The 25,815-nt window shown below is 44.5% G+C and overlaps 2 protein-coding genes across 2 annotated transcripts in view; both read right to left on the bottom strand.

Moving 5' to 3' along the window:
* The window catches only part of LOC112104902 (cytosolic phospholipase A2 zeta-like), a 41,865-nt gene extending 29,498 nt beyond the window's left edge, over window positions 1-12,367 (bottom strand). Inside the window, 4 exon segments of the mRNA XM_024197503.2 lie at window positions 2,941-3,077; window positions 8,134-8,206; window positions 9,598-9,728; window positions 12,214-12,367. Of these exon segments, the coding sequence (XP_024053271.2) occupies window positions 2,941-3,077; window positions 8,134-8,206; window positions 9,598-9,728; window positions 12,214-12,367 (495 nt within the window).
* A 12,156-nt stretch (window positions 12,368-24,523) lies between these two features.
* Window positions 24,524-25,815, bottom strand: part of LOC112104914 (cytosolic phospholipase A2 zeta-like) — a 37,649-nt gene continuing 36,357 nt past the window's right edge. Inside the window, exon 20 of the mRNA XM_026651450.1 lies at window positions 24,524-24,744. Coding sequence (XP_026507235.1) covers window positions 24,524-24,744 — 221 coding nt within the window. The remainder of the gene's footprint in view (window positions 24,745-25,815) is intronic.

Raw genomic sequence — 25,815 nt, 5'->3', positions numbered from 1 at the left:
CAGACCTGGACCCAGAACTGATCCTTGTGGGACCCCACTCATTATGCCCTTCCAGCATCACTGTGAACCACTCTCTGGGAATGGTTTTCCAACCAGTTTTGCACCCATCTTATAGTAGCTCCATCTAGGTTGCATTTCCCTAGTTTGTTTATGAGAAGGTCATGCGAGACAGTATCGAAAGCTTTACTAAAGTCAAGATATACCATGTCTACTGCTTCCTCTCCCACCCCCACCCACTACCTTGTCAAAGAAAGCCATCAGGTTGGTGTGACACGATTTGTTCTTGACAAATCCATGCTGACTGTTACTTATCACCTTATTATCTTCTAGATGTTTGCAAATTGATTGCTTAATTATTTGCTCCATTATCTTTCCAGGTACAGAAGTTAAGCTGACTGGTCTGTGATTCCCTGGGTTGTCCTTATTTCCCTTTTTATAGATTGGCACTATATTTGCCCTTTTCCAGTCTTCTGGAATCTCTCGCGTCTTCCATGACTTTTCAAAGATAATCACTAATTGCTCAGATATTTCCTCAGTCAGATCCTTGAGTATTCTAGGAAGCATTTCATCAGGCCCTGGTGACTTGAAGTTTTCTATCCTTTTATTTTCAAGCAAGGGGAGGGATAGCTCAGTGGTTTGAGCATTGGCCTGCTAAACCCAGGGTTGGGAGTTCAATCCTTGAGGGGGCCACTTAGGGATCTGGGGCAAAATCAGTACTTGGTCCTGCTAGTGAAATCAGGGGGCTGGACTCGATGACCTTTCAAGGTCCCTTCCAGGTCTAGGAGATGGGATATCTCCATTAATTAATTTAAAAAAATTAATTAATTAACTAAAACATTTCCTCTACTAAGTTTGTGTTTTGTGACAAACCTCCACATGGATGCTACTTCTGCTGGCATGTGCCCCAGACTAGAGAATGTGGGACAGCCAACACACCTAGGGTCAGTATGCATAACACCCTCAGTGAACATATGACACCTGAAGAGGTGAGGTAATCGATAGACACAGCAGGCATCTATGTGACGTAAAGAGAGTGGCAATAGGGACTGGGGCAGTCAAATACACATCATATTCTCCCCAGTAACAGACTTGGGGTCTGGAAGGAGTGAAGGAACAAAGCAGGAGGAAGAGGCAGAACAAGAGGAAAAGTAGAGAAGGGGAGCAGACTTGAAAAAAAGGCAAGCAACTAGCATAGCCATGTGATGGTGGAATCACAAGCATAGTCCGCAGAGACCCCATTTAGTTCCACTCAATATATTAAGTTGGGAGAACAAATTTTAAGCTAGACAAGCATTTAAATGCTGCAGTACATTCCTGCTAATAGCCAACAGTAATGCTCTGGGGTAGGACACAGTAAGCTTATTGGTCAGGGAGAGAATGTCAGACAGTTAGGCAAACACATTAGACAAGAACCAGTTAGCTATCAACAAATATAAGCCAGCATCCCCTGCAGTTGGGTATGAAAACTTTTCTCAGAGGTCTTGGCCTCCTTTGCTTTGTGAGCGGTTTTGAATGCCATGCAATTCAGTAATCAAATGATACGTTGTGTCTTAAAAAGAACAGGAGTACTTGTGGCACCTTAGAGACTAACAAATTTATTAGAGCATAAGCTTTCGTGGGCTACAACCCACTTCTTCGGATGCATATAGAGTGAAACATATATTGAGGAGATATATATACACACATACAGAGAGCATGAACAGGTAGGAGTTGTCTTACCAACTCTGAGAGGCCAATTAAGTAAGAGAAAAAAAACTTTTGAAGTGATAATCAAGATAGCTCAGTACAGACAGTTTGATAAGCAGCAAGTGTGAAAATACTTACAAGGGGAGATAGATTCAACGTTTGTAATGTGTCTTAAATTGTGTCTTAAGTAAGTGATATTATTTAGGAAGGCTCAGGGGTACATAAGTTTTTCAACATAACTCTAATGGCTGCTGCCCTAGCAAGTTTGAAAAAACAACAGGCAGCATTTCAGGCTTCCTGCAGAGTGGCTTCCAACAGAGAAAAGTTTTACAGATATTACTATGCTGTTGCTACTTGGCTATCAATAGGAAATTGATTAACTCTTGGTATAGTCTGTTGACTTCTTTTCACAGAAGGTTATGTTGTTAGCAGAGACTGATTTAATATACATCTCTACAACACCTGTCATAAAACTCTTAAAAACCAGCCCAGGAGCCAAAGCCTTTCCAGAAGGCAAACCAGGTTAGAGCTCAATCAGCCAATCCCACATGACATCCTGGTGAGGAACAGCATTCCCACCTTGCCTCTCTTCCTTAAACTCCTGAATGGGGATGCTGAATTTGATACCCCATCTCCAGTTATGTCTTATGGTTCTTTATTAAGGAGGCAGTGGTGTCTAATGATTTGAGCTTTGGATTGGAAACCTGATTTTTAATCCTGGCTTTGTCACAGACTTCCAGTGTGGTTTGGAGAAAAGCCACAACACTTTTGGGCCTCAGTTTTCTCATGTATACAACAGGAATTTGCTTACCCAACCACACTGAAATCTTGTGAGGATTAGTTCACACAGCACTTTCAGACGTACAGTTCTATATAAACAATATTATTCAACTTGCAAACAAACACTTTCCTTTGAGAAAACTGCAAAAAGCATAATTTCTTCATCTATGCTGCCACCATCTCAAGAGTCCATAAAAGGCACAGTGCCTACTTTTCCCTGCACCACTATTTTTCCAGACTCTTGTTTATTTAAAACAAGGCTTCACTGAAATTTACCTCGTACGTTTGTCGTCAGAAATACACCTTCTCAGTGAAGCGAAGAGCTTGATAGAGGCAGATCTTGAATCCCTAAATTTTATTTCAGTATTTGTACCTCTATAATAATGACCCTTTGTTTTTTGAATGCTAAGACCCTTCCACTGCAGATGGCGTAGAATAATCTAGCCAGCTCCACGTCAAAGAAACCCACCTCACCTTCACAGAGCTGTGGATCCTGTATTCAAAGGTTTCATTCCACTCTGGATTACTGGAATTATAAACAACCTGTGTTCGAGATGTGACTGGAGATGCAGTTGGAAGATCCAATGCCACATAGCAGTCTGCCTTAGATACTGAAAGGGAGGACAGAAGATTGGCATCAGGAAAACCCTGAAACCGTGAACCCTGAAGCTAGGGCCCTACCAAATTCACAGTCCATTTTGGTCAATTTCACAGTCATAGGATTTTAAAAATCATAAATTTCATGATTTCAGCTATTCAAATCTGAAATTTCACTTTTGTAATTGTTGGGGTCCTGACTCATAAAGGAGTTGTGGGGGGGTTGCAAGGTTATTGTAGGGGAGCTTTCAGTACTGCTACTCTTACTTCTGTGCTGCTGCTGGCAGTGGTGCTGCCTTCAGAGCTGGGCAGCTGGAGAGCGACGGCTGCTGGCCGGGATCCCAGCTCTGAAGGCAGAGCCACCACCAGCAGCAGCAGCACAGAAGTAAGGATGACATGGTATGATATTGCCACCCTTATTTATGCGCTGCTGCCTGCAGAGCTGGGCCCTCAGTCAGCAGCTGCCACTCTCTGGCTGCCCAGCTCTGAAGGCAGAAGCGCAGAAGTAAAGGGTGGCATGGTTTGGTATTGCCACTCTTACTTCTGCACTGCTGCTGGCAGGGCGCTGCCTTCACAACTGGGTGCCCAGCTAACAGCTGCTGCTCTCCAGCCACCCAGATCTGAAAGCAGCGCAGAAATCAGGGTGGCAACCCCACAAGCCCCCTAAAATAACCTTGTGACACCACCACCCCCCCACAGCTCCCTTTTGGGTCAGGACCCCAATTTGAGAAATGCTGGTCTCCCCTGTGAAATCTGTATAGTATAGGGTAAAAGCACACAAAAGAGCAGATTTCATGGAAGGGAGACCAGATTTCATGGCCCGTAATGTGTTTTTCATGGCCATGAACTGGTAGGGCCCTACTCATAGCTTTCTTCGCAACCATAGGCACCGACTCCATGGCTGGAGCACCCACTGGGAAAAAATCGTGGGTGCTGAGCACCCACTGGCAGCCCCCCATCATCTCTCCCCCACCCCACCCTCAGTGCTTCCCGCCCACTGGCAGGTCACACGGATCAGTGCCTCCCCCGCCCTCCATGTGCCTCCCGCCCGCTGCAAACAGCTGTTTCTTGGCATGCAGGAGGCTGGGGGGAGGAGGGAATGGAAGGGGGGGAGCGAGGACGTGGCACACTCAGGGGAGAGGGTGGAATTGGGCAGGAAGAGGCGGGGTGGGGGTGGAGCGGGGGCGGGAAGAGGCGGGGTGGAGTGGGGTCTTGGGGGGGAAGAGGTAGAATGGGGGCAGGGCCTGGGGTGGAGCTGTGGGGGTCGAGCATCCCCTGGCACTTTGAAAAGTCAGCGCCTGTGTTCAAAACCCATCATGTCTCATTATCCACTTTCTTTTCAGTTTTTAGTTCGGGCTACTGAATATCAACGACCTAACATTCAAAATGGCTGTCCAAACAAACATGTTCCTATGGAGTCAATTCCACTTAAGATGCAAAAAGCAGCCAAAACACCAAAAATTGAGGTTACTTACCTGTAACTGGAAGTTCTTTGAGACCTGTGGCTCTACTTGTATTCCACACGGGTCCAGAAATTCTAACAAGCAGTGTCCACTGGCCTGCACATGCACAGGAGCTCACCTCATGCTCCAGACTGAGGGCATAAAAGGTGGTGCAGGCCTCTCCAGTGCCTCTTCATACCATGAAGACAGCAGCAGAGGGGATGGAGGGCAAGTACTAGAATACACATACAGACCACATATCCGAGAACATTCAGTTACATGTAAGTAACCTCCATTTCTTCTTCAAGTGCTGGTCCCTATATGTATTCCACACATGGCAAGCAGTGTTCATCCTGGAGGAGAGTGTGAGGATGCCAGCTGCAAAGATGCTTGAAGTACTGCAGCTTCCACTACTGCACCCCCAGCAGAGGCCTGAACTAGTGTGCAATGTTTTGTGAATGTGTGAATGGAGCTCCGGGTAGCTACTCTGCATATATCCACTATCAGTTCTTCCTGCAGGGATGCTGTAGACACAGCTTGTGCTTTCATGGAGTGTCCCCTTATCCCATCAGGCAGAGGGACAAGTGCTAATTGGTAGCACACGATGATGCACCCAGAAATCCATTTAGAGATTCTTTGACAGGATATACTTTGTCCTTGTGACCTTTCTGCTATGGAAAGAAATAGCCTAGGTGATTTTCTGGTAGGCTTGGTCCTCTGCAGGTAGAATGACCAGGCATGTCTGACATCAAGGGAATGAAGTCTCCTCTCCTCCACAGAGACACAGGGTTTCAGGAAGAAAACAGGTAAGTGGATAATTTGGTTGATATGGAATTCAGAAATAACTTTGGAAAGGAATTTAGGATGGAGCAGAAGGGAGACCTTTTCTGTGTGAAAAATAACATATGTTGGGTCTGCCAGGAGGGCTTCCATCTCGCTCACCCTTCTGACTGAGGTAATAGCAACTAAAAATACAACTTTAATGGATAGGTGCGACACGAAGCATGTTGTCAAGGGTTCAAATGGCAGCCTGGGGAGTGCTGATAGGACGAGATGGAGTCCCATTGAGATGCAGGTTTGACGACTGGCGGAAAAATTTGAACTAGGCCTTTCATGAATCTCACTATTGTAAGGTGAGTAAAGATGGAACCTCTTTTTACTGGAAGAAGGCAAGCACTGAACCCTGCAAAATGGACCTGCAGTGAGCTAATGGAAAGTTCTGAGATCTTTAAAAACAACAGGTAAACTAACACAACTGGTATATCTCAGAACTTGGAGAAGGCTGCCTACACTGAGCCCAGGTAGAGAGAAGCATCTCCATTTAGCTAGGTAGCAGGTCCTAGTTGAGTCTTTCCTACTTTGAATAAGAATATCTTGGATGGCTGCCAAGCAAAGATGCTCTAGTTCTGATGCCCATCCAAACACCAGGCCATGAGGTGGAGTGGGTCTGGATGGGGGTGTCTGATTCTGCCCCCTTCCTGAGTAAGGAGATCCAGGAAGGAGCAGATCATGAGAGGAGGATGAACTGACATTCTCAGGAGTTCTGGTGAACCAAAACTGTCTGGGCCAGTGGGTGTGAGGAGAATGACTCTGGCCCTTTCATGGTGGATCTTTCTCAAGACCTGTAGTAATGGGAGAACAGGCAGAAAGGCATATCTGAGTTTGTCCATCCATGACAACAGGAGAGCATTGCCCTGGGAGCCATGATCCATAGCTCCTCTGGAGCACTATAAGGGAAGCTTCCTGTTTGTTTGGGACACGAAGAGATCCCATTAAGGTGTTTCCCACTGAATGAATCTCTTATTCAGGATAGAGCTGTGTATCTCCCCCTCACAGTCTGCAGAGAAGTGTCTGTTCAGGTTGTCTGCTAAAGAGTACTGAACCCTTGGAAGGTATGTGGATTGGATAGTGATGTGGTTTCTGGTGCACCTGTTCCAAAGTCTGGCTGCTTCTAGGCAAAGGGGAAGAGATTTTGCTCTGTCCTGGTCATTTATGTAAAAGACCACGGTGATGTTGCTCAATATTACTTGGACATGGAGAGAATAAATGAGCTGAAAAGAAGTCTTCATGCCACACAGTCTGCCCTAAGTACCAGTAGACTGATGTGCAGTCTGGCCTCCTGGAGTATCCAAATACCTGGTACGGTGTGGTTGTTCAAGTGAGCACCCCAACCCATAAGGGATCCATCTTTTATGATGGTGGTACTAGGGGCGGGAGTGATGAGGAGGATGCCAACTCTCATTCCATCCAGGTTTGACCACCAAATAAGAAAGGGAATGGTCACTCTCGTGTTGATGTGATCCTTGTCTGCTGCATAGACTGACCAGATCCAGGCCTGTAGGCAGCATAGATGAAGTCTGGCAATTGGTGTCACATAAATGCAAGAGGCCATGTGACCTAGAAGAGAAAGGCACAGCTTGACCATTATCTTCGGTCAATAAGTAATCCGTGCTATCAGATTGCTCATTAACTGAAATCTTTCTGTGGTGAGGATAGCTCTTGTTGAAATGGAGTCCAGTGTCACTCTGATAAAGTTTATCGCCAGTGTAGGTGTTAAACTGGACTTTTCTTTGTTTACACAGACACCCATTGCTACTAGAAGATGGAGCAGGAACAAAGCCACCAACCTGACCTCTTGGCTGGAGCAACCTACTAGGAGCCAACCATCAAGATACAGGAAAACTGCACTCAGAGAACTTACAGGTTCTTTATGCAGTAGGATCAGCTTATCAAAGTTAATTATATAATCCCCACCTCTAAGCACAGTGCACTAAGATACAAGTGCAGTAAGATGAACTGGAAGAAAGGCTATGTTCTCCCCGTATCTTTCCTCACACACAGCCTACAATTCCTACAGGTGCACCCACAAAAAAGAATCACCTTTTCTGTCTGCAGAAACCTGTGTGTGCACACATACACGCATATAAACAGCCATTTGTGCATGGAGATTCAGTAAACATGCAACGGGGTAGTCAGGTACCCAGTTACCTAATTTGCACACATAAATGGCTGTTTATATGCACAAATGGTTTTTCAGGTGCAGCAAATGTGTTCATTTTTATAAATGCAACCACATTTGAAAAATCAGGCTAAAGACAAACTCTAGTTAAGAATAACTTTAATTTGAAAATAAAAGCAATGTTTTCAAAGGGAGTTGACTAAAGCAACTGAACACTGTCACGTAATTTTGTTTAGTTTATTTTTTAAAATGGTCAGGAGAAGATGAATACAGTATTGAAGGTTTAAAAGTAAAAAGGGCCAGATTCACTTTGCACTCACCCTACTTTTTACACTAGTGTGACTCTGTTTACTTTGCTGGAGTTATTCCTCATTTACACCAGTTTAAGAGAGAAAAATGAAGAGCAACGTTTTTTGCCCTACCAATATTGTCATTTTTAATTTACCAGAAATTAAACAGTTCCTCCATGTTACTAGTGTACCCGGAAACTACCATGGCTGTTTCTCTATTTTCTCTCCTCATCAGCCTCAGTTAAAAAAAATTAAGACTAGAAACTTGTAAAAGTTAATTTAGTGTTCATGACAGAGGCCAGACAAGTGCTATGGAAACTGAAGCATTCTGTTCACAGAAGAACAACATTAGTTTGTATACTTTTGGTCAAGGACTTACACAGGTCTGTGCCGTGAATGTTTCTAGCTCTGAGGACTTTCACTGTGAGATTGTAGTACGGGTGCTTCACATGCTGAAAAGACAATTAACTTGAATGTTAAACTCAGCCACAATCCACCCTAAGAAAACTGCTAATATCAAACAAAAACAGGGGAACAGCCAGCCCATGGATTGCTTAGCCTATGAAAACTAAGAACCACTTCAGACTGAGGAAGTGGAAGCTCATCAGGCTAAGCAGAGTAGAATTGGCCTACCTTTCTTTACCTACTTCAATCATCTGCCTTTATACCTCAGATTTGCTCAGGGCCGCCCGGGGGGGGGCAAGTGGGGCAATTTGCCCCAGGCCCCAGGCCCCACAGGGGCCCCCATGAGAGTTTTTCGGGGCTCCTGGAACGGGGTCCTTCACTTGCTCCGGGGGCTCCGGAAAACTCTTGCAGGGCCCGGGCCCCCGGAGCTTCTTCCGCTCCGGGTCTTCGGGGGCAATTCGGCAGCGGGGGGTCCTTCCGCCCCAGGACCCGCCACTGAAGTGCCCCATTGACCCGCGGCAGGGGATCCTTCTGCTCCGGGACCCGCTGCCGAAGTGCCCCATTGACCCGCAGCGGGGGATCCTTCCGCTCCGGGACCCGCCGCCGAAGTGCCGGGTCTTCGGCGGCAATTCGGCAGTGGGGGCCCCCCGCCGCCAAAGACCCCAGGCCCCCTGAATCCTCTGGGCGGCCCTGGATTTGCTTACTCATCTTAAGATGTCAGTTGTCTCCATTGACTTGAGGACTATGAACCATGAGAAAGTCCCAGCAAAGGGACATGGAGTAGTTACAGTGGTCAGAATATTGCTATATAACCTGAGATTGAAGACTTTGTGATGTCTCATAGAAACATTCTATGAAAATGTTCTTTATATGCTATCCATGAGTGCTGAGCTGCCATGCACTCATTTTAGAAAAAGCACTTCAAAACATTTATTTGCTAATAAATAACACAAATTATTGCACAGACTTATCTCAGAGATATAAAACAAGAAATGAAGTACACATTTTTTTATTCCACTGATAACAGGAGGGGTTTTCCGTCGCTGTAGTAAATCCACCCCCTCAAGAGGCTGTAGCTAAGTCGATGGAAGAATTCCCCCATCCACCTAGTGGTATCTACGTCAGGGTTTAGGTCATCTTAACTACATCTCTCCAGGGTGTGACTTTTTCACACCATTGAGCAATGTAGCAAGGTCAACCTAAGTTTTAGATGTAGACCAGGCCTCACTCTATATGCTGAAAGGGTCAGAGTTGGGACCTGACCCTGCAAACATACACTGGAAAATGCGGGACTTACTACTGTTAAACCTTTTACTGACATCAGTGGAACCACGCAAACCAATAAGCACTATGCTCAGGCCTGTAGTTTTACAGTTTCTTCATTCACTAGTTGCAAAATCATATAGCAAAAGAATTGCTAACGATGTATTTACATTACCTGCCTGTCAGAGAACTCAGTATCTTTCTTCTTAAGTAGCACAGCAGCCAGAAGTGGCAGCTTTCGGGTTGACACCCGGCTAAGCAGCACAGCACGGAACATGAGAGACTGGGTCCAGGCACCTCCCAAGCCTGAGGTAAATGTAACAGAGAATGAACGGTGTTTAAAACCACTGGGCTGCTCTGAGTTCATTAGCTGGTTCTGTTCTCTCCTCAATGTAGCTGTTACTCTAATATCCTTTCCTTGAAAGCATGCACACAGCGCTGCTCCCATATTTCTTTAATGTTATTTCAAACCCTCCTTTTAAATCTAATTACCTGAGGCAGTGACTTCAGACATTTTGAAGAAGTCAGAGCACAGGAACTTCATTTGTATATTCCTAAATGGCTAGTGCCCATTTAAAAAAAATATCCCTGCACATTTCGCTGAGTGCTTCGCTGCATGTTTCTTAGGCCTGGTCTACACTAGGACTTTAATTCGGATTTAGCTGCCTTAATCCGAATTAACCCTTCACCAGTCCACACTACAGAGCCAGTTAATTCGAATTAATGGGCCCTTTAAATCGATTTCTGTACTCCACCTCGACGAACGGAGTAGAGCCTAAATCGATTTTGTTAATTCGAATTAGGGTTAGTGTGGACGCACACCACCGAATTACTGTGTTTAAGTTAATGGGGTAGTGTGGCCGCACACCACCGAATTAATGTGGTTTAAAACCGAATTAAGGTGCTTAGTGTGGCCGCGCACAATCGAATTTATACAACCTGTTTCCCAAATTCGAATTATCTAAATTCGGATTAATCCTGTAGTGTAGACATACCCTTAGTCTCTTAGCGCTGAAGAAATAGTTACATCAAATGTCCACAAAGTTCCCTAGTCCAGGGGAGCAGGTATTGAATTAAGGAACCTCAGACATCCAGCCGGATGTAACAGGAGCCAGGATATCGATGCCTGCCATATAACCCTGACCAATAGCATATGTCAGGGGCTAACTAATAGTATCTTCTAGCACTCCTGGGTATCTGACCATTATTACACCAGAAGCATAATTCCTTAATACACTGTGCCATACAACTTCATACTCTCCCTTCAAATGCCTCCAGACTTGTTTTTTTCTCTCTTAGTTTTCAGTTGCTTACATTCATTCCCCCACTGTTGCTCTTTAGACTGAATTTGCTCCTTCAAACAGTTATATGTACACAGACTTCATAATAGCTATATGCGTCAGAGAAACGATGGTCCAGTGGTTAGGGCATTAGTCTACAAGATGGGAAACCTGGGCTCTTGTTCCACCACAGACTTCATATGTGACCTGGGGCAAGTCAATTCTCCGTCTGTAAAATGTGGATAATAATATTTTTCTCCTCACAAGGGTGTTGTGAAGACAAATACAATAAAGACTGGGAAGTGCTCAGATACGAGGGCAATAGATAAGATATACAAAGTTAAGAAATGTAAAGAAGGAACTCCCAAGATGTGAGTATCTGCTCATCCCATGATCTTTTACTGTTGGATCACTTATCTTCCCTCCACCCCTTCTCCACCCTTTGTTTCAGAGTTCATCCCAGGGGATAGGGGCCACATCTTGTCTCTCTATGAAGCATCCAACACATTTTTCTACAGAAATAATAAGCAATAGGTAAGAATGGGAGGGGCATTAACTTTAGCTATGAATTTCCTGATGTGCGTGTTATTGTCATCACAATGTTATTGACATGTATTTTTACATTAATTTCCTCATTCTTTTTCCATGCTTTAAAAATAAATCAATTCATGGAAGTTACAAAAATGTATTTTGCCTGAGACACTGAAAAGAATCTAAACAGACATTCTCCTCTCCCATATGCAAACAGAGCTTTGCTGGTGTATAAAAACACTCACTCTAGAGATTCAGTATTTAAAGGCTCATTGTTTACACAGCAGGCCATAAAGGCTTCAAAAAAAGAGGAATATGTATTACAACACACTCATTTTGAAAATGTATATGAAAGTAATGGAAGTGCCTGTCCTGCAAAAAGAATCCCCAAAAGACCCTGAAATTGAAGTCACAGAACAAATACGAAGTCCTATTGGAAATCTATGAAAAAGTATCTTTGTAGTTATTTAAGGCCCAACTTTCAGCTTTAACAGACTAGGGTCCCTTGAAAATCTTCAGCTGGTTTCTACTAGGGAATTGGTGACTGCTGGTTTACACTAATCATAATCATCTCATTATTACCTTGTGCTCCCCTATCTGTAGCATCCACCCATTGACATCTTGTCATATACTTAAAGCCTAAGATCTTTGGGGCAGAGACCTCTTTTTGATACAATGCCTAAGACAATGGGTCCCCAATCCCTGAAAGGGACCTCATTACACCTCTACCCCGATATAACACGAATTCTGATATAACGCGGTAAAGCAGTGCTCGGGGTGCGCACTCTGGCGGATCAAAGCAAGTTTGATATAACACGGTTTCACCTATAATGCGGTAAGATTTTTTGACTCCCGAGGACAGCGTTATATCGAGGTAGGGGTGTATTTGCATTGTGATGGCACCTACAGGTATAATAGTGGCTCTAGCTAGTCAACTGGATTCTGAAACGCTACACTGCATTTTTTTGGGCTACTGGTACCTGGGGTTCCTGTTCCTCTAACTGAAGCCAGAGACCAGTTGATGGATTCTAATGGTGCCTACTGGAATTTCCACTAGAGATTAGATTCTAATTGTCTGAGGTCAAATGTGACATCACCAGTTACATGCAGGAAAAAATGCAGCGTGAATGACATTCAGCACATTCATCAACAGCTGAGTGTCCAGGAGGAGTTTGAATATGATCATTCATACTGAATCCCCAAATTATGTTAGAAGTTAGATGCAATTGCCCACACAGACTCATTAAAATATTTCAAGCACTATGAATGGGTGTTTAGATTTTTCTTCCAAACTTTGTTAGCCATAAAGTTTTCGGATTGCACATTCAAAAAGGAAAACAAAAGTACAAGAAGTGGGCCTTATTGCTTCTGGAATAAGGATGCTTTTGAAGATAAGGCCCGGGGTAGGCAGTCTAGAGACCTGGTCCATTCCCAGCTCTGCCAGAGACTCACTGTGTAACTTCAGGCAAGTCAGTTAATGAATTATTAGTATCATGTTTTTTGTGATGCAGCAGTGCCTACAGGCACCAATCATAGGTCAGGGCCTCATTATGCTAGGTGCTGTACATACAACATGATAAAAAGACAGGCCCTGTCCTCAAAGCTCATAACAGAAACCTATGATGAGGCAATCCGACAAGGATTACAGCAGATGCAGTAACAGTCAAAGTATCACATTTGGTACAACAGAGGTAATGTGTAGGGGTGGTATGGAGGGTCAAGTGCCCTCCCAGATTGGCCTGCTGGAGGCAGGGAGAGAGAGAGGGGCTCTGTCCTTCTCTCCCTGTGCCTCCCCGCTGCCACGTTCACCGCTCTCCCTGGCAGCCAGGTCGGGAGAGGGACAGAGCTGCTTCTGCCTGAGAGCACCTGGCTGGGAGGCAGCAGTGGCCCATTCCCTGCCCGGGCTTGGCTTCCAGAGACAAGGGCGGAGCAGCACGCTGGAAGGAGACAGGGGGCTCCGGCTTGCTCAGTCCCTGTCCTCAGCAGCAGGGCCTGAGTGGGGGGTGGTCCACTACCATCCCAGCTGCTGGAGACAGGGGCCAAGTGAGCCCGAAACATGTCGGGCGGGAAGAGGCAGTTCCGGTCAGCTGTGTGGTACAATAAGCTGCACTCACAGTTAAACCATCAGTAAAATGAGAACAGTAATACCTATTTACTTCTTAGGGGTGTTTTGAGGAAAAGTTTATTTATGACTGTAAAGGACTTTGAGATCATTGTACTGAAAATGCTAGAGAAGGGGCAGGACACTGGTTTTGTTCCCCATTGTTTCCCCCTGCTCTAAGCAGACCTTGTGTACAACTTTTGATACTTTAAGAACTGATCTTTACACTAGGACTAAAACCACCTTATAGTAAATTCTGCAAGCATGGCAGAATCATAAGGGAGAATACTGCATGGCACACGGGGTTGATACACTTGCCCTACACATTTTATACCTGCTGATCATAAGTAAAAGGTTCATGTGTTTTCCACGTAGTGCCCATTTGTACGTAGGATAAAACCATCACAGTTCAGCACCTCAGACATTACTGGCACTCTGCTTTCACCTACACGAGCAAGTGTTGCAGGTTAGATGTGAAGAGGAGCATTTTTCTTTCATCATAACATATCACCGCCTCCCAAACTCAGAAGGATATGTTCCAAAGCAACACCCTTGCAACAAGTTGTAATTTGCTGTTATTTAAAGAAGGATGGTATACCTGTCAGTGAGGCATTGATGGATTACAAGAGAGATTTTTCCACACAAATCTAGCAAAAGGAAGTAGGATAATGCTTGGGAAAATTAGTAGATGCAGATTTACAAACTCAAAGGGGGGTGGAAATGGACCCAAATCAGAATACCAGACAGGAATCCCCCAATTTTGGACCCACTTCCAGAGTTGAATTTTGTGACTGAGGCTCACCTCTACCAACTACAGCAGCACAAGTCAAGTTTTGTCAACAGAGACAAAGTGTAAGCACAGACAAGTGTTTTAGCTCTCCTTCAACCAGGAATTGTGATATCAAAATGTATGCTAAATTGTTTCCTTTTGCTGGGAATAATGCAAAAGTTTACTTCACGGGGCATCAAGGGGCCTAGAAGAGAGACTGGAACTTGGAGTGGGGGTGGGAGAGATTGAAGTCAGATGAGGAATCCACAAGTGAGACCAGAACAAGGAGAGTGGGGATGGAAGATGGATTAGATGAGAAGCCTAGGGAGGGAGGAGGCGGCTGGCTGGACAAGAAACCCAGGGAGGGAATCTGGGATGAAGAGCCAGGGTGGAGAGAAGACCTGGACTCCAATAGGGAGCCCTGAAGGGGATATTGGGACTGGCTGGTCAAGGAAGACTGAGATGAGGGGCTTGGGGCAGGAGACTGGGATCGTCTATGTGAGATTAGGATGAGCTGACACTGGGCATGGAAAGTGACAGACACAGGCTGGAATGGATGGGGCAGAAGGTCTATGACCATTAGATACATTCCCCACAGAACTTGGACTAGAACCCAAAATTCCTGACTTTCACCATTCTTCTGCTGTCAGCAAGCATCTGTGAAACCCACTGGCAAAGTGTGTGTCTCATCCCCCTCTAATGCTGGTCTACACGGAGAGGATGACAATCTACTATTGCTATCAGTTACTTGGTTTCATCAGTGGCAGAGAGCTGTGCAGTGGATGTGAAGGTTTCAACCATGCTGATGACCCATGTTGAGGACAATCTGCACGTTTTGCAGTTTGATTGGTTTTAAAACCTAGGAAATTACACACAAAAATCTACACTGAAATAACATTCCAATTGCAAAGCCAACCACTCAGAAGTTAGAAAATGTCCAAAATGTCCAGACTGTGCTGCCTTAATTCACACCCCTTGTGCATATGCATTATGCACATTCTTTAACTACATGATCACATACTATTTTTTTCTACAAACGTTTGCCTCATTCAGTGCATAGGCTGGATAGTGCTCTGGGGAAAAAATCAAGTTTGTACAATAAAGCAGTGGTTCTCAACCAGGGATCCAAGTCCCACTGGGGTGCCCATGAGCAGGTTTTAGGGGGTCTGCCAAGCAGAACCAGCATTAGACTTGCTGGGGCCCATGACAGAAAGCCAAAACCCCACCTCCTGGAGCTGAAGCCTGAGCAACTTAGCTTCACATGTCCGCCTGTGGCGTGAGGCCTCAGGCAATTGCCCTGCTTGCTAACCCCTAATGCTGGCCCTGGCTTTTATATGCAGAAAAACAGTTGTCATGGCACAGGTGGTCTCTGGAATTTTTATAGCATGTTGGGGGGGGGCCTCCAAAAGAAAAAGGCTGAGAACCCCTGCAATAAAGGATGCTACTTCCCGCAGGACCCCTGCCTCGTTTGTTGCAGAAGTAGGACCATGTGTACTATTTGCTGATCTGAGACAGGCAGGTCTAAGGCCATCCAAAACTAAAGGCTTGCCCCCTTAGCTAAGGGGGAGGAACCACTAAGCCCAGGCCACAAGTGAGAACGTGGGACAACAAATGAAAAAACAGGAACAGGAGTGAGGTCAAAGGTTAAAAATCAGAGGACCCTGGACAGCACCCACTGCCCCTCAAAGATGTCTTATAAGTCAGTAGACACTGCCCAGAGGAACTCTGCCAGGAAACTTGATTGAACCAGGGAATGAAAATAGACCCCACGCTCACAGAGCATCTCCACATCATGCTTCCTCCTCCTGGTGCGATGGACAGCCATCTTAGCCAGTGCCAGGAAGAGGTTAACGAGGAGGTCCCACGATTTGTGAGGCCACGGATTGAATGTGCATCAATCAGGAGGTGCAGGGAAAAGTGCAACTAGAACCTCAGTAAGAGGTTGTGAAGGAGCCGGAAGAGGGGCTTCAACCTGACACATCCTACATATATGTATGCTAGCATCTCCCTCTTCCCACAAAGGGACAGGTATCAGGGGAGTTCATGAACTGCACCAAGTACATGCCCGTGCTCATGGCCACATGGAGGAACTGCCAACTAATAACTCTGGTGGGCCCTGGGACCAGAATAGACTGGCCCACCAGAGTCCCTTACCTTCCTCAGGTGGCAGCAGGTCCCACCACATGGTGTCAGGATGGGACACAAATGTTAGCATATAATCTGTTTGTTAGCCTGGGATAGAATTTTGGGTTTGGCTTTTTGATACTCATATCTTATACATATATGTGAACAAAGGGATTCTTACTAAAAACAAAGAGGCAGTGTAAATGTTGCTTTTGCCTAAACCAGATGGGTTTGTTAGTATAATGGAAATATATAAGAGCAGTTAAAGTGTTACTGGGCATGGTGGGAATGTAAGATATGAGCACACACTTAAAGACTGCCTCAACTCCTTATGTCAAGGCAAGGCCAAGTAACCAGTTAGGAGGGGCAAGGGAGGTTGCGGGGGAGGCATAAGAAACACTAAAAGCCGAAGAAAGGCCTGGCCTTGGCCAGAGCACAACCTCACTCCTTACCCCTCCCATGGGGTACAAAAGGGGTGGGACGAAGACCCCAACTCACGCCCTCCCAAATGGAACATGACCATAAGTTGTAAGGGGTGTGACTAGGGGCGTGCACTGAAGGTATATTTGGGCCTGCTAAGGAGGAGGAAGGGGGGAAATAGGGAATGGGGAATTGGGAATGGGAGGTGGGAATGGGGAAGGGGGACATGGAATAAAGGCTCTGTGGCATCAGAGCTGGGAACGGAACACTGGGAAACAGATTCTGCCGGTCCGTAGAGCTATGGATATGTTTGCTTGGAACTAACCTCAATAAACATCGAATTGTCTGCACTTCAGACTTCTGGTCTTCTGCTTTCTGTCTGCATGATAAGAACCAGGGGAGAGGGTGAAGGGAAAGCCCTCTAACAACAAGGGCAAGGAAGGGGATGGTATGAAGCAAGATCACATACAGATGTTCTCTGGGCACAGTTCAGAGGCAGACCAGCTGGATGTTGGGCAGCTGGCACAGGTGGCCTGTTTAGGGTGGCCAGAGAGGCTGGCGGGGCAGGGGCCCGATGGGGAGTTCTAGAGGGGTGGGCAGGGAGCAGCCACCCACAGGACCTGCTCAAAGAAAACAAGAGAATCAGGAGGCAAGGCTGCCCTCACCTCCTGGAGACAGGGGACATGCAAGGTGGGCAGCCCCATGCGCTGACTGAAAGCCGCGGGGTCCACCCAGTCCCTCAGTTCAATGCTGGCTTAGATCATTGGATTCTATTTCTGCTTCAGTCACAGAATTTGGATACTGGGCAAATCACTTCAACCAAACTATGCACAGGTGGTCACAAATTGTGTTTCTCCTCTCCTGAGTGCCTGACTGGAAACCCTGGGGTCTGTTTTGCAGAAGTGCTGAACACTCACAGCTGCAACTGTAGTCAATAGGGACTGTGCGTTGAACATATATAGTGCTAAGTTCTCTAAAAGACCAGGTCTCTAGGCATCTCAGATGAGGCACCCAATTTAGTGGACACTTTTGACTTTAATCTCTGGGCCTCAGCTCCCCACCTGTAAAATGAGGATAACAGTAGCCTTCGTCTGACAGAGGTGTTGTGAAGATAAATCAAATAATGTTTGTGAAGCACTCCGATACTGCAGTGACGACCACCATAAAAAAAGCCCATGAGGAAATTCATTCTGTCTTCAGAACAGGGTTTGAACACTGTGCAGTAAATAAGATCTGATGTCACCCATTGAATAATGAGAAAAGAAAATATTGAATAGCAGCTCAATAAATGAGCACCATCCATCCAGTGCACTGAATGAGGCAGGGGTCATGTGAGAAAAAAATGGAATGAGATCATGTAATTAATGACTATTATAATGCACATCTACAAGGGGGCCAAATTAAGATTTCATGGGCAACCTTAATTTGATCATTTCTCAACTTTTGAGTGCTTATCTTTACAACCTTAGTGTTCCTTTAACTTATTCTTGTATATGTGTAATACATATACATACACACCAATAGTCTGAAACAGTTAATCAAAAAAAATAAACACAACATATTAAAACAGTTGTCGTTGCTGTGGGTTTGATGAAACAAACACACAACAAAGGAGCCCATACCAACAGCTTTGCTCTAATTAGCAAGGACCAATAGTGACAGATTAAGGGCCCATCAACAAATGAGTGCCCAAATAAAATGGCTTTCCATCCCCTGGTTCCTGCAGTCTGATTCCCTACCTTGGTCCCTAGCTCCACCAAACCTGTTTATCTTCCACTGCTGTAAAGAAGGCAAGTGCAGACATAAAGGGAAAGGGGTAGTGTTGCTAGCTCAAAGCCCTTCCCAGACAGTTAAAAAAAATTGGGATTTTCCTATTTTGTACCTCTGTATCATTTCCTATATGCATGAGTGAGAATATTAATAGGGGGTGAAAGTTCCCCTACCTTATGAATGCCAACCAGTGCTGCTTTTTCTGAGGTCTTCTGTTTTCATCGAGGAATGGGCAATCCTGCAATAAGCACATTAGCTGAATTAGTCTCCAAAATGAATGAGGGGAGATAGTTAACAATGCTGATATCCAAACTGTCACAATGAGATTCCACAGCAAGTTCTGCAGCTTTAGGATCATAGCGTAAACAGAGCTCTGCCTATGGTATTTACCACGGTACAGATCTAGTACTGCAATTTCTACTTCCTAGGGCAGCCTGAGTGCTATTGGCATGCTGCCAGTATCTAACATTGAACAGCAGTGTTTTAGAACATCCCTTCCTCAAATTCCTGGGAGCAATACAGGGGGAGGGATAGCTCAGTGGTTTGAGCATTGGCCTGCTAAACCCAGGGTTGGGAGTTCAATCCTTGAGGGGGCAACTTAGGGATCTGGGGCAAAAATCAGTACTTGGTCCTGGGAGCAAAGGTTCAAGGTCCCTTCCAGCTCTATGAGAGAGGTATATCTCCATATTTAATATAAGGAAAAGAAAATCAGGACCCTGATGCCCAAACTAGCTGTTTGTAATATACAGACATAGAGTGCAGTGTATTGGCCTCTACAGAATCATAGAAATGGAAAGCAGGAAATGACTTCAAGAAGGTAAACCTAGACCATCCCTGACAGGTGTTTGTCCAACTTGTTTTTAAAAACCTCCAGTGATGTGGATTCCACAACCTCCCTTGGAAGCCTGTTCCAGAGTTAAACTACCCTTTCAGTTAGAAAGGTTTTCCTACTCTCTAACCTAAATCTCTCTTGCTGCAGATTAAGCCCATTACTTCTTGCCTTACCTTCAGTGGACATGGAAAACAATTGATCACCGTCCTCTTTATAATAGCCCGTAACATATTTGAGACTTATCAGGTCCCCCCTGTATCTTCTTTTCTCAAGACTAAACAGGCCCAGTTTTTGTAACCTTTCCTCCTCCATCAGGTTTTCTAAACCTTTCATCATTTTTGTTGCTCTCCTCTGGACTCTCTCTAATTTGTCCTCATCTTTCCTAAAGTGTGGAGCCCAGAAGCAAACACTGTACTCCAGTGAGTCCTCACCAGTGCCCAGTATAGCAGGACAATTATCTCCAATATCTCCTATTAATACACCCGAGAATGATATTAGCCTTTTTTGCAGCTGCACCACATTTTTGACTCACATTCAATTTGTGATCCACTATAACTCCCAGATCCTTTTCAGTAATACTATTGTCTAGCCAGTTATTCCCCATTTTGTAGCGGTGCATTTGCTTTTTCCTTCCTAAGTGTAGTACCTTGCACTTGGCTCCATTGAGTTTCATCATGTTGAATTCAGACCAATTCTCCAAATTGCCATGGTCCTGTTGACTTCTAATGTTGTCCCCTCCAAAGTGCTTGCAACCCCCTCCAGCTTGGTGTCATCTGCAAATTTTATAAGCACACTCTCCACTCCATTATTCAAGTCATTAATTAAAATATTGATTAGTAATGAACCCAGGACTGACCCCCCCGCGGGACCCCACTAGATAAACCTTCCCAGTTTGAGAACAAACTACTGATAACTACTCTTTGACCACACTCTTTCAACCAGTTGTGCACCCACCTTATAGTAATTTCATCTAAACCACATTTTTCTAGTTTTTCTTACAAGGGTGTCATGTGGGACTACGTCAAAAGCTTTACTAAAATCAAGTAATCTTCTAGGGACAGTGAGAATCATCAAGGACTGCAGGTTTCCTATGGTTATGGGAGGTGTCATCAGGTGGCACTATTACAGTCTTTCAAGTTCTCTTACTTAGCGTGTGAGCAAATATTTGGTATTGGCTGTACAGTTAGTCTGGGTTATGCAAGGTTCCAGGTAGAGGGAGCTGTGTGAGCAGCAGTTTTTGCTCTCTGCCTTTATGTATAGTCAATTCTTCTAGCAATATTGCTCTCTGGGAACTGAGCTGGTATTCCTGAGAGAAGAGATTGCTTGCATGCTCTTTGTCCCCACTCACCTGCCAGGACTAGGATGCTGGTATAAATAAGTTATATTTAGAACATCCCCAGATGCTGCATCATTGATTCCTCCTCCCCTGGAGACAACCTACAAAGATCCAGAACACAGTACAGCTGGCCCTTTAAAAATCTCTCCTGCCCTGCAGGGTGAATTCTACTGAATAACCAAGTTCCAGAGTTGCTCTTCCTGCAGAACAGGAAACCTTTTAAAGAGACAGGACAGCATATCAATACATGTTGCAGAGTGTTCTGCAGCCCAAGGTCCACAGAGCAGGATTTATCTTCCTACAAAAATGTGATGGAGTCCTACATGAAGTGCTTATGCGCTAATTTACTGATCAACAGGAGCATAAAGGACCCTTGGTTCAGACATGAAGTCCTGCTGCTCTGGAATGGAGAGTGGATGTGTGAAGTGTTTAGGAAGCCTGGGGAGACCTAGCTTTGAGGAGAGTACTTGTTGCCTTCCCATTTATATCAATCTAGGTTTATATATATCCCCCTCACCATGGTACCTGAGCACCTGCTGGGAGAAAGGGAAAACTGCAAGAAACAGACACTGTTTATTTAAGATTCGCAAAGGAAGAAAAAGGTCCAGTTTGGAGAGGGAAGTATCCTGCCTCCCCGGGCCAAACATCACAAGGCCTAACCTGGATGTAAGGCTTTCTCAAAGCCCAGTCAAGAATATGTATAAACTTATGTAGAAAACAATAATAAAATTAATCTTCTAAAGTAATTGATGATAAAAAACGTGATAGACTTCCCAATCCTGCAAAGAAAACCAGTCTGCATTGGAAATAATGAAAAGAGGAAGCACTGAATTGGTGATTCTCATCATGCCTCAGCTGGAGAAAAGGACATAAGAGTTGAGGATGCAGCCTGGCAGGAAGGAAGTTTAACAGCTCAGAACTGCAGTTATTTAGTACTCTGAACTCTAAAAAGCAAGACCCCTGGAGTGCAGATTGATTATATTTTTATAATTATATTATATTTGAGCAGTACTCCCTAGTGGAGAGAGCACTGGACTGAGACTAAGGAGACCCAGGTTCTAGTCCTGGTTCTGCTACTGGCCTTCTGGATGATCTTGATCAAGTCACTTCCCCTTTGTGCCTCACTTTCCCTATCTGTAAAATGGGGATAATGATACTGACCCTCTTCGTAAAGGGTCTTGAGATCTACTGATGGAAAGTATTATCATAAGAGCTAGGTATTATTCTATTTACTGTTATTACTTACCTTTGACCAGCAGGCACTTAAACTGGAGGAGAAAGAACTATCCTTGAGTTGAACAAGCATCAATCAGTAAAGAAAAAACCCTCCACTTCAGCCTTGTGGCCTAAGAAGTGGCATGTTAGCAAAATTCTTTTTGTTTAATTAAAAGGAAATACAGAAAATATCCTTTTCTTTATAGAAATGAAGTAGCAAAATGTTCTTGAAAAGTTACAACTACACTATGGTCTGCTTTAAATGGGGACATCAAACTTCTGTCATGACAGTTCAAACACACAATCAGTACATTCAGTTCAAAGTAAACACCATACATGTGAATAGTGGTTATTCCCCAAAAACTTTGTTTTGATTAGACGTGCCCTGAAAGTCACATCTTAAAAACTCTCTGCAAAATGAGGTAATTCCACCCCACAATATAACAGCAGCAGTTCACACTCATTCTATTTATTCACATTTAGTAGTTGCACCTATCACAAGCACTAGCTGCATCACACTATTCCTCTAACACACACACTAACAAAATAAAATTCTAAACAAGGCCTTGACCCAAATATCTTAAAACAAAATAGACCTCCCTAAATCTACCCATCTGTAGAAAAATAGCCTCCCTTCCTCCGCCCCAGGAAAAGTCTGAGGAAAACAAACAGATGAGTTCTTGCAGCATCTGAAAATGACCAATTCCAGGCTCTGGTGAGCCAAGTTGCAGCAGCAGCAGGAAGCAATTTCCAGAGTCAAAGATCCTTTCCTAAGAACTCCCAGTGCCTTCCCAATTACATTAGAGAGGAATTAAAGCAATTGCTCTGGTATCACAAGGAGAGAGACCGTCTCTGAAGTTGCTAGGACCGAGCCATCAAGGTATTTTATTGGTCAAAATCAACACTTGAAGTATTACATGCAGCAGATTTTAAAAGGAACTCTGGCATAGACTGAGTTAGGCTGTGTAGAGGAATGTGCCCACTTTATCCATGCCTTGAACAGAGGAGTCTCTGCCAACAAACCAGGATCTTTCTCCAGGACTTGGCACAGTTCCTGATTGGACTTCTACTAACAACTCACCTCTGGCAACCTGGCTTCAAATCCTAGATGGGTCACAATACAGAAGGAGTTTTGTGGCCTTAACCAATCTAGTCCCCAGTGTTCACTTGTCTACATCACCCACACTTCAGCATCCTCTTCTCCCCAGAGACCCATAACTAAAAACATGCATCATCAGATCAGGATTGTTACACCTCACATAAGCATCCGTACCACCCTGCACAGCTGGAACTTTGATGCATCTGTGACTGTGCTGAATATCAAGAGAGGAACTCCTTTCCCCTCAAAACGTACACCTAGTTTGGTTTCTCGGTACCAAACATTTGGCAATGGAAGACAACTATTGTCATCTCTTTGGGTTTTACAAACTGTAGTGGAGTACAAAAGAGGTTGGGGGGGGTGGGGGTTACACCATATCTGGTGTAAGTTTTCAGTGTGAAATGTAGGGAATTTAACTGTGCTCCCACTCAGATGAAAGTGGCTTGCAGCTACTTTACCCATCAGCATTCCTACTTTATTCCTGGGGGAACTCTGCACCAAAAAAATTAAAAATTCTGAAACAAAATTAAAAATTCTGCACACAATATTTTAAAATTCTGCAAAATTCTGCATATTTTATTTGTCATAACACAATATAATCACACCACTTTCAATTATTTTTGGTCATTTATTTCAAAATACCTGTCAGCAAGTATGTCTGTAACAATACAGACAACAAACAAAAAAGATTCAGAAAATGTTTTTTGAGAAATAGATTGCTTACTAGGGATATTAATACATAACTGAGTAATAATTCATTTAAACTACAATACATAACTTTATTTCCTGCACCCCTCAGAAGCAGAGCAAAGGCTTGGGGGAGTCGGGGGTAACGTAGGAGGTGAGGGAGAGGGAAGTAAATTGCTGGGGAGGAGCCTGCGTGTAAACTTGGAGGGTTATTGGGTATGGGTGGGAAAAAGTATGGAACAGGTTTTTTGGGGAGGACAGGAAGTGATTGTTAGGAAGCTTCCCCCATGCAGACCCTGGCTGACCTGTATCCTCAGGCACATCTGCCTCTGTCCCCATGTGTCCTTGCACACCCTGTCTACGTGTTTCTCTCCACCCCCACTCAGATGCCCACTCCCCCACATCCCCATGTGGCCCTGCACCCCCTCCCAAGTGTCTCTGAGCCCCCAACTCAGCCATCTCCCTGTCACTATGTAGCCCTGCATCCCCACCCCCTTTCCCCATGTAGCCCTGCACCTTCCTCCCCCCGTGACCCTGCACCTGCACTTCCATTCACCCCCTGCCCCAGTCTGTCCTCCCCCACTAACCATTATGAGCCCCTGTCTGAGCCCCAGCAGCCCCACACTGTCTGTCTCCCCATAGCCCTGTCTCCTGACCTGGCCCAACATGCGCGGTGAAGGCGGCTCTGCAGGCACTCTCTCTTCCCTAGCTGGCCAGGAGCTGCTGCTCTGGTCTATCACCACAGCGCTCTCTGGTGAGCAAAAGGTACAACTGCAGAAACTTTCCGGCAAAAGCTTTTTTCTGCATAAAAAATTAAAACTATGTGTGGCTTATTAATTATGCATGCACAGTGGCACAGAATTTCCTCAGGAATACTACTTGAACCATATGCCTTTGGTGCATTGCAGTCCATCCATGTCCTATGCCAAGAAGGTTCTCATTGCCCATTGCCCTTCTTCATCTTCCTCCTGCTCAGAGCCAAATTTAGGGCCTTTAGGAGTATGTCCTTGTTGTTCAGAACATTGTAGCAGTTCACTTCCACCAGCCTGTCAAAGTCATAGGGCTCAAAGGTGAAGTTTAGCGTGCGGTAAGGAGAGTCTTTTCCCTCAATGACAAAATCACCAAAGGATTTCTCATCTTCTGACTCACGTTCTATTCCTGCAACCAGAGAAAAATAAACTGTGAAAGTCTTACTAGAACCCTTTAATTGAATCACCAATGAAGGTCACAGATCAACTAAGCAGGTGTCAACTTTTGCTCACTCTCCAGGTCAGGAATTGCATGAGAAGAGATTTCAGCACCTCAGAGTAGGGTCACAATACTTTAGCTTTCAAACTTTGAGCCAAAGTACCATTTCCACTTCATACTTCCACCACCCTCCAAAAACACAGATTAAAGAGAAAAAAATTATTTTGTTGCAATAAATCACAGTATGGCACACTACAGGATTAAGCTATAATTTTGAGGTGAGAAATACTAACCTGACTTCAAGGTAACAAAGTTAATTCTTCCTGGAAGGGGCCGCCCACATTAGGATAACAGGTGTGTTTTTAAAACATGTTTTTAACATCTTAATGTAGACAGGGCCACTTGGGCTTTAACACGTGTTACCATAATATAGAAAAAGGCCCCCACGCCTTCTGTTGTAACTAAACTTGATTTTAAAATGAGTAATGGGGTTCTATGAGTAAAAAGGTGTTTCAGGTTCTCAGGTGGAAAAATAGCTGGGAATTCCTAAATTATAATCCTTGAGGCAATGCTAACTGATTATATTTCAGGCCTCTTTATAATGCAAATACAGTGACCATCACACCATCAGGATAAACCACAGAAATATTAGTTCACATCTACATCTAGCCATTATATGTGGCAGAATTATGTGGTAAGGAAGGGGTTGGTTCATAAAGGAGCAAATAATTGTCTATTTAGATTCCCTCACACTTTACATAGCTTTTGGGACAGCCCTGTTCCTCCCTTCACCAAAATGAAACACTTCTGTTGCTCTTTCTGTAAAAAAGTAATAGAGCTCAATAGCTTACAGGGAACTAGGTAAGGGAAAGCTGTGATATTTTATGGTTAGAGAGACAAAGTGGGTGAGGTAGTATCTCTTATTGATAATATTTTCTATCTTTTATTCTTCAGGGCAGGTCCGAGACCCGAGGAAGAGCTCTGTGCAAGCTCAAAAGCTTGTCTCTCTCACCAGCAGAAATGGGTCCAATAAAAGATTAC

Source organism: Terrapene carolina, unplaced genomic scaffold (assembly GCF_002925995.2).
Source record: "Terrapene carolina triunguis isolate 2854851 unplaced genomic scaffold, T_m_triunguis-2.0 Scaffold96, whole genome shotgun sequence".
NCBI lineage: Eukaryota > Metazoa > Chordata > Testudines > Emydidae > Terrapene > Terrapene triunguis.
This window is presented reverse-complemented; position numbering and strand designations above follow the sequence as displayed.